At 27.9% G+C, this 9,191-nt stretch overlaps 1 protein-coding gene across 2 annotated transcripts; it reads left to right on the top strand.

Annotated features, from left to right (window-relative positions):
- LOC117169216 lies at nucleotides 1–5,816 on the top strand. 2 transcript variants are annotated; one of them, XM_033355472.1, is made up of 6 exons: nucleotides 1–98; nucleotides 227–390; nucleotides 476–670; nucleotides 1,078–1,332; nucleotides 2,829–3,038; nucleotides 5,459–5,816. In XM_033355472.1, exons 2-6 carry the CDS (start codon nucleotides 235–237, stop codon nucleotides 5,471–5,473), a joined length of 831 nt encoding a protein of 276 aa, XP_033211363.1. In that variant the 5' UTR covers nucleotides 1–98; nucleotides 227–234; the 3' UTR covers nucleotides 5,474–5,816. The 2 variants fall into 2 exon arrangements, with proteins under 2 accessions (XP_033211363.1, XP_033211362.1); XM_033355471.1 differs by having other exon boundaries at nucleotides 5,447–5,816.
- Nucleotides 5,817–9,191: the final 3,375 nt, after the last annotated feature.

Raw genomic sequence — 9,191 nt, 5'->3', positions numbered from 1 at the left:
GCCATGGCATTGCAGCGAGAGTAAATATTTTTCCTCAAAGTGTTTGGCTATTTTATGAATTAAACGTAATTAAAATTTACTCAAATTCGGATTGTTAGGTAAGTTCCTAGATTTTTCTTAAAATTTCGTAAAAAAAATTCGTATTTCATTATCCAAGAAAGTGAATTTATTTGTGATAAAAGTGGAATCTGGAAAATGAAGTGAAAAAATTAACTATCAATTTTAGGCAGCCAAATGAGGCCGAAAAAAATGTCTTACAAGCGCAAAAAGTCATCTAAGAGTGGTGGCCAATCAAATAGTAAATATCGAAAAATAAATGTCTCAACTTGTGACTCGAATAACAATTCAGATAGTTGTTTAATGAGTCGCCATGAAATGCTTGTCGAGATGGTAATTATCGTAATTAATATCGTTAAGTATATTATTTTATAAAAATATTTTACCTCTTACTGTTTAAATTTCTTTTTATTATAAGATACAACAATCCCGGGAGGATTCTCAACAAATTAGCAATAGCGATGAAGTTTTCAGTGTACCTAGTACATCTACAGATGATGTAAAAAGTAAATACATTCAGCAGCTTCAGGAGGACATGAATGAAATCGACGTAGTGGATATTCGTAAAAGGAAACTCGTACGCATGTGGATGCAAAAACAAAATCTTGAAAGTGTAATTAAGTTTGATAAAAATATATTTTGATCACAAGAGAATTTTTTTTAACATACACTGGAACCTGGATTTCCGTGAACTGAATTATCGCATTCCTAGAATAAATGACCTCTGCATTTTTGTGATGCAGGGTGCGTGGCACCGAAAGAGAGTTTTTGCTCAGTCAAGCGTGACAAACAGCATGAGGGCTGCACTCTCAGCTTGTTAGTTGCATCAGGTCGGGTCATGTGTCCCGATCAAACCGAAATTATTTACGCGGCTATTACTGTTTATGTTCGGAGTCTCTGGCTTTGTGTTGAAGGCTTCTGCAGACCATGCTCGAAAGCGTTCAAAACGCCAGGTTTTAGTGTATTTCGATCTTTCAAATTGTTAATTACCGATGTGTTATATATCCCGTTTTTAAATAGAAAATAGACGACAAACTTCAAGAACGGGAAATTCTCAATCAGGAGGATACCAGGTCTGTGGAATTGTCTTTGGCGATGACAGCTGCAAAAGTTCAGGAAATGGAGAAACATCGCCGCTCGCAATTAGATAAATTAATAGCTCAACTAAAAGAATACAGAGATAATAATTGGGAATTGATGTACATGCTTTATCAATCTCAAGAAGAAAATGAGGATTTGAAAATAAGATTGAGGAACTTGTACAAGCGACAAAAAGTAAGTAGAAATATTTATTTTTTGAAAAACTAATGCAGATTTCTATTCAAAGTTTATTTATAGGATGCATAATAGGTACTTCATGATAATCTCAATTTTTAATTTTAATTGGCAATATATTTGTTTCTCTCAAACTTTAAATAAGGGTGGAATTAGTTTAGGGAAAACCTGGTAATTAGAAAGAGTTAGGATATTTTATAGCCTAGGAATACTCAAGCGTCAGGGAATTTCGATAAGAGGAACTTTAAATAACTATCATGAATTATAAATTTGAAATTCTAAAATTTAAATAAAAAATTGCTTAATTGTTTTGATAAAAGATTCTGCGTTAAAAATATTTTTCGTTAAAAATATTAAAAATATTAAAAGTATTTTTATTTCTATTTCTTTTAGTTGCTTCCTCTTGACAATTATATTTTATATCAAAAATTGTATTATCTGGTTGCAAATTCAACAGTATTGTAAACAAGTCACAATTTTTCGTTGAAAAATCAACTGTTTTGTTGAAAATTTGTAATTTTTTCTTGAAACCACGAATGTTTTGGTACAAGATTAACTTTTTATTGAAAATTTACAATTTACTTTTAAAAAATATACTGAAATGTTTACAGGCTAAAAATTTAATTTTTTTTAATTAATATTTTAGGTTTAAAAATTTATCTTCTTTAACAGAAATTTCATATTTTTTGAAGTCAAATGCAAATAAAAATTAACATTTCATGGTAGAAAATGAAACTACTTGGTTGAAGGTTGAATCACTTTAAAAAAAAAAACAATTTTTTGTGCTTGAAAACTCGTTTATTTGTTATTGAGAATGAATTTTTTTAACTGGAAGTTTTACTATTTTAGTTGAAAATTCAACATTTTATTCGTAAATTTATCTCTGATTGAAAGTTTAACTGTTTTGTTGAAAATTGATATTTTTCAATTGAAAATTCAACTACTTGGGTAAAAGTTAAATTACTTTTTTTAAAGTTTATTTTCTAGGTTTAAGGTTCAGCTCTTGGGTGAATATTGAACTATTTTGTTAAAAGTTTGTTTTTTTGGTTAAAAATTATTATTTTTTTTACTAAAAAAAGTTAACTTTTCCTTTTCAGCTCGAAAATTCGTTTATATTAGCATTTGGTTAAAACTTGATATTTCAACTAGTTGAAAACGAATTTATTTTAAAAAATTGTTCTTTTGGGTAAAAAATTCAAGTATTTGATTAAAAATTTAACTATTTTGTAAAAAATTTATTATTTTCTTGAAAATTCGTCTTTTTGGATTTAAAATTGATATTTTATGGTAGAAAAGTCATCTTTTTTGGTTGAAAAGAATAACAAAATTAATGGTTAGGGAAAGTGAAAATAATTGCTAAGTGAAAAATCTAGGAAAAGTTGGGGAATTTTGAAAATGAAGTTTTTCGGTCACTCTGTTAAGTGTAGCATTGATTATTTTTCATTTATAACTCTCTAATATTTTCTCTACATAAATTAATCTGTAATATTTTTTAGAATCAAAGATCGTCGGAATACTCATGGAAAAAAAAGAAATTAGCATTCAAGGAACAGAAAACCGAAGCTATTGTAAACTGCACTCTTATTTTGATATGCGCTTATATTTTATATCATCTAGCAGTTGATGTTATTCAGCGAGTGAATCCAAGTCAAATGATGATTGAAGAAATAGAAGTTTCTTCAACAGAAAGTCAGAAGACTGAAGAGGTATGAGAATTAAATTGTTAATATTTATAAAATAAATATCTTTTCACCTAAAGTGTCACGGGACCGTTTGTATGGTTTATATTCAGCGACTTTATAGTTTAGAAAATGTCAATATTTTGTGTTGAAATTTTGGAAAATTGTTTGAGACCACGTAATGGGTAGGTCACGTGACCAGATTTCTATCTTACCGATACTTTTTTTATTTCCCAACTTATAATTAAACGAAGCGCCACATCGAGTTGAAAATTTAGGATACTAAACAAGAAGCACTAAGAATTGTGGGTCTGGTCCTACACTTGCATCATTATAAAAAAAGTTTTTTGTTTTAAATAATTTTGTTTATTTTTTTCATAATTATTAAAATTTAGGACCAGACCCACCTTTCTTAGTGCTTCTTATTTATTATCCCCAATTTTCAACTCGATGTGGCGCTTCGTGTGAAAATAAGTTGGGAAATAAAAAAAGTGGCGGTAAGGTTAGGAATCTGGTCACGTGACCCACTTGTTACATGGCCTCAAATTATAAAAGGACAGGTCTGTCTGATTCACTTTAGTTTTTATTTTGCTTTAACAGTGCAATTCGATTCATTTTTTATTTGAAATGTAACTGAGCACAGGGCTTTAGAGCCCTAGTTGTATAACTTATGCGTAATATAATTTTGAAGTTTGTTTTAGAAAGAAGAATAATTTTCTCTGTAAATCTCTAGCATTTTTTTATGCAGGCTAACCATCGACATATAGAAATGGGCCGGTAACGCTTTGGGGAGAACTGAAATGGGCTTTAAAGAGAGAAAAAAACATATGAGACGTAGACCTGCCTTTATCTATTTCAGGATTATGTCAAGTGAATTGGTGGCCCGGGTATTGCCTAAATATTCTGTACGATTAATTAAAAAAAAAGGTTAAACAATACACTAGAAATTTGTAGTTATAATAAATTGAATTTTAAAGAACATTCATGTAAAATAACCTGTTTCAGATAGATTATTTTAAAAACTTGGTAACCTTGAATTCTTATTGAAATTAGTTTGAAAATGCTACAATAATTATCGTTTTGTGAGTTTAAAGATAATGTAAAAACTGTCAAAAATTTGAAGAATATTTCTATAACATAAAAAATAACCATTTGTATTGCATAGGTACAAAACTTCATATTTTGAGGTTTTGTTTTTGTTCTAACATTTTTTATTTTACTATATTCAATAACTTTACTTACGTATGAAAACATATCCCCATATAAACGTCTTGACAACGCCCAGAAACTACACAAGCTACCACCATTTTTTATATTTATTTACAATAAATTATATTTAAATAAATTATAAATAAATCAATTCTGAAAAGTGCGATAAACGTTACATTATTGGGGCATTCGCGACACAAAGCACGGTCCTGTGCTGCGCCAAACTTCACCCAACGAAAATATTCTCGACCAATCAGCTTTATCTAGAAAGAGATAGGTCTACGTCTCATGTGTTTTTTCTCTCTCTAGAGCCCATTAACGTTCTCCCCACAGCATTACCGGTCCATTTCTTGCGAATGATGCAAGATATAATAGAGTACAGAATATTTTAAAGTAAGAAAAATTTTTGTTAGTATTTTGTTAAAACTGACGTTTTCTGTAACAAAAAAGTGAAAATTTAATTTTTCAAACAAAAAAAATTGTTGTGGTTACAAAAATTATTTGACATGCATAAAACTGGCGGAAAGTTTTCTTTACATAAGCACAAATTATAAAAAAATTTAATAAAATAAAGTTGGCTTTTCTATTAAGTTCGACTTTATCTTCCCGGTTGAATTTTTAAAATATGGGAAGTTAATTTTATGGAAAACCCAATTTTTGTATTCTATCCAGTGTTTTTTTTTAATTTGCGCCAAATAATGTTTGTGGCTACGAGAATTTAAAAAAAAATTTGAATTTTAAATTTTTCTTGCAAACGATGTGAAATATTATAAAAGAGTAACATATATCTTTTTAGGACTTAAATAAAAGCTTATAGAAGAGAAAATTTAACACACACAAAAAATAATAAATAAAACAGTGGGGGTTTTTTTATAAATAAATTCTGTATATTGTCGAAGAATTCGATGCTATTTGGTTAATTTGGTATCTTTTTTAATTATTCTAACATATTTCAAACGAACACGATAAACCTCTACTCATAATTTTATAAAAACCATTATTTGCAATGGATTTGGTCCATAGTTTGAACTTTGTTTTACCATTAATTTTATTTTGATTTATTGGATACTTTACATTTGATAGTTTTTTGGAAATATTTTGCATGCAAAAACTAATAAATGATGCGTATAGCTATACATATTTATTCATACACTGGAAATTTTTTCAGTATATCAATACATTTTGTTTTCTTGGTCAATTTTATCGATTATATTACCTAAAATTAGTATTATTTTCAGATTTTGAAGAAGTAAATCCCACGAATGTCAATTCATCTTGCAAAGATAAAAGCCGTTCTAAAAAGCAAGAATTTTCTGAATATATTTCACGCAAGTTTTTTTACATCTTTTATTTAAATTTTTACGAATTTGTGAACAACCCTTACATAGCGAGTCCCAACATTTTTATTCTATTTAAAGAAATTTTTATATTATGTTTTTCTAGAATAAGGAAATATTTTAGTTGTATCTCTTTTATAAACTTTTAGAGAATGTTAAAATTTTATTATTTAAGGGTTACATAATTTAGTTATTAATGGAATTTTTGAGTCGATTTTCTTGTTATTTTTTTAGACAAATAGAGGCATCTTTGAGTTCTTTCTTGTTCTTTAGTTTTCTATATCATATTGATATAATAAGTTGTTAGGAGTATTTTGATAGGCGTATAAATGTCTATTTCTGTTATTAATAATATCCAGTATCAAATAAAAATTTTTTACTTTTCTAAACATATATTTTTATTTAAGAAACCTTTCTTTTGTCTACAATTAGGGTATTTGGGGAAGCTAAATTAAAAAAACTATGCATTGGAACCTCGATTTTAGTAACACTTTGCATAAATTTATAAAGATTAATCTTTAATATTATCAACTTTTTTATTCAGGGCTTCTACATTTTTTCTGTCTTATGTTTGATTGGAATTTTCCTCGGATATAGAATAGAAAGGTTTTGAATATATTTTTATTTTTACATTCTGATCCTAATCAGAAGGTACTAGTTTTATGTAAAATTAGACTTTGTCGGTTTTTATCCAATCTCCACGTTTTGAGACCTCCTGAGTCAGCAAAACTTTTTTTACAAAGGTATCTGTCTGGCTGTCTGTATCCTGTAGGCACGATAACTTTCGGAAAAACAATTAGATTTCATTAAGCATTGATACACGTTTCTAAGATATAAAAAGAAAGGACGTGTTCGTTAACCAGCGAGTTTTGACAGACGGTTCCGGTTTTATCCCTCGGAAATGTTTAAAAAAATGTTTAATTCTATTTTTCGCCAAAGCTATACGATATATTAAAAAAAGGTTAGAAAGAAAAACTGTTTAACTCAAAAAGATGAAAGACTTTTGTTTAAACCATTTTTTAAAAAGACGCATATTTTCTGTTTTAATCGTGAAAAATATTATTAAAAACGAAAATTCCGTTTTGCGGTCAAACTATGCAAGATGCAAACAAAATCAAGAGATAAAAATTGTTTACTCGAAAAAGTTCTAAAATTTTATTAATAATAATTTTTGATAAGATGCGTGGATTTTGTTTCAACCGTAAAACATAAGTCTAAGAATCTAAGGAATACATTTTTTGTAAGAACGACACGAAATAAGAAAAAAATCAATGAACAAAAGTTGTATACCAAAAAGAATCTACAAAGGCCGAAGTAGGCTAAGCATGGTCTGAATGTTCCCGCTCGTATGTGATCCATATTTTGAACAATCAAAAAATCAAATTTTCTCGAAAACGACCTTACCGATAATGATGGTTAAAATATGTGTTGTAGAGGGTACTAAGGGGATACCCAAAAAATTCAAAAACTAATTCTGTTGAAAATAAGAAGAAAAATTAAAAAATGCAAAATTTTAAATAATTTGTTTTGTTTGAGTACTTCTGGAATACCAGCTATTGTTTCCCTATATTATGCTCACATTCAAGGCTGCAAAATATATATTTGCGGAAATGGTCAAAGCATTACTTTCTAGTTTAAAAAATAGAAACTACTTGTTGGCCCCTCACATGTATGCAATTTCATGAGAATACGGGGCCAACTTAATTTTTAGCTTATGAGGTAATAAGTTATACGCAATGGTGTAAAAAATTAGACGCAACAGTAGATAGAAGAATACTTCTTTCGTTTACTGTTGAAATTCGCAAACTAATTTCATGTTAGCCCTAGGTGCACTACGTGGAGGTCGTCAGTCAGATAAGCATCCCTTACTTTATTAACGCTATATAAAATTATATAATCCTGTATTAATAAGTTAACAAAACATATATACACTATATACACTAGGGCGATCCAAAAGTGCATTGGAATTTTTTATTTTTTTATTTTAATGGGGACACCACAGAAATTTGTTCGAATCCACACAAAAATAAATGCATTTTTTGCTGTTGAAAAAAATGATATTTAGAGGTGCCGAAAGCCCTATGAAGTTTAATACGTACTGTTTTGCAGGGTCCCAAAAAACCCCATAAGTGAAAAAATGGGTTTTGCGAGTTTTTGGCGCTAATTATGACTTTTTTCCGGGTTTTTTAAATGGAAATTCTTTCTGGCATATAAAAGACCATTTGATATTGATAATTAGAAGTTCACATAAATTGTTTAAACAATTTATTATTGTTTTTTGACATTTTCTCACAGTATAGAGTTAGAAAGACGCGGGGTTTTTCAACAATTTTTAATTATATATTAATAGATCATCAATGTTAACAAGAGTGATTGTTATTTTTAATAATATTCTCTTAGAAAAATGCTACAAAATTTCAGTTTAAAAATAATCTTTTTGAATCAAGTAATTATTTAGAGCGAAGAAAATTAATAGTTTAAACGATTTATTATGATTATTAATAATATTATATTTAAATAATGCTAGAAAGATGTCGTTCTTTCGGAAATTTCTGGCTTTCTGTCCAATTTTCAATAGAAGTAAAGTAATAATAAATTCAAATTGACAAAAATAGTTTTTTAAACAATTTATTAGTGTTTATGACTATCTTCATCTATAGCAATGTCTGATAGTTGCGGTTTTTCGGAAATTTTAACATTTCGGACCTATTGATATAGATGAAGATAGTCATAAACATTAATAATTTACTTAAACAATTAGAAAAAAAATTATTTAATTATTAAGTCACGCCTTATGAAAAATAGACAAACAGTTGAAAATTTCAGAAAAAACCGCAACATTTTACCAATTAAACAAAGAAAATATGATTCACAATGATAATAAATTGTTTAAAAAATTATTTTTGTTAACTTGAATTCATTATTACCTCATTTTAATTGACCAATGGACAATAAGTCAGGAATTTCAGAGAAAACCGTATCTTTCTAGCATTATTCAAATATAATATTAATAATAATATAAAATTGTTTACACTAATTTGCTTGACTCCAATTATTCACATAACTTATCTCAATTGAAGATTTGACTGCAAGTGATTTTTTAACTGTAATTTTGTAGCATTTTTCTAAAAGAATATTATTGAAAATAATAATGAATTGTTTAAACAATCATTCTTGTTAACACTGATGAACTATCATTTTTCTCTAATTGAAAATGGAACAACAAGAGGAAAAGTTCCGAAAAAACCGCGTTTTTCTAACTCCATTCTATGATAAAATTGCTGAAAAAAATAATAAATTGTTTGAACAATTTATGTGAACATCTAATTATCAGTCTGAATCGGTCTTTTATGTACTCGAAACAATTTGTAGTAAAAAAATTGCAAAAAAGTCATAATTAGCACCAAAAACTCGCAAAACCCATTTTTTCATTTATGGGGGTTTTTGGGAGTAAAACAGACTTATTGTATTGATATTTGATGAGTGATATTTTATTTGCATCCTATGGCTAATTGTGAAGAGAAATGTGAGTTTCAAATCAATTGAAATTTTTTGGACTGCCTTAATATACATACATGATATGTAACAATTTACATGTATACACTTTATATGCAAAAACATATGTACAATATTT

The sequence above is a fragment of the Belonocnema kinseyi genome, chromosome 3 (genome assembly GCF_010883055.1).
Source record: "Belonocnema kinseyi isolate 2016_QV_RU_SX_M_011 chromosome 3, B_treatae_v1, whole genome shotgun sequence".
NCBI lineage: Eukaryota > Metazoa > Arthropoda > Insecta > Hymenoptera > Cynipidae > Belonocnema > Belonocnema kinseyi.
This window is presented reverse-complemented; position numbering and strand designations above follow the sequence as displayed.

Bases quoted from the DNA above. Each gene is read 5' to 3' on its own strand.
- LOC117169216 (XM_033355471.1), top strand. From the start codon at position 235: ATGAGGCCGAAAAAAATGTCTTACAAGCGCAAAAAGTCATCTAAGAGT. The intron at 391-475 runs GTAATTATCGTA...TTTTATTATAAG, and splicing joins ATGAAATGCTTGTCGAGATG to ATACAACAATCCCGGGAGGA. The intron at 671-1,077 runs GTAATTAAGTTT...GTTTTTAAATAG, and splicing joins AAAAACAAAATCTTGAAAGT to AAAATAGACGACAAACTTCA.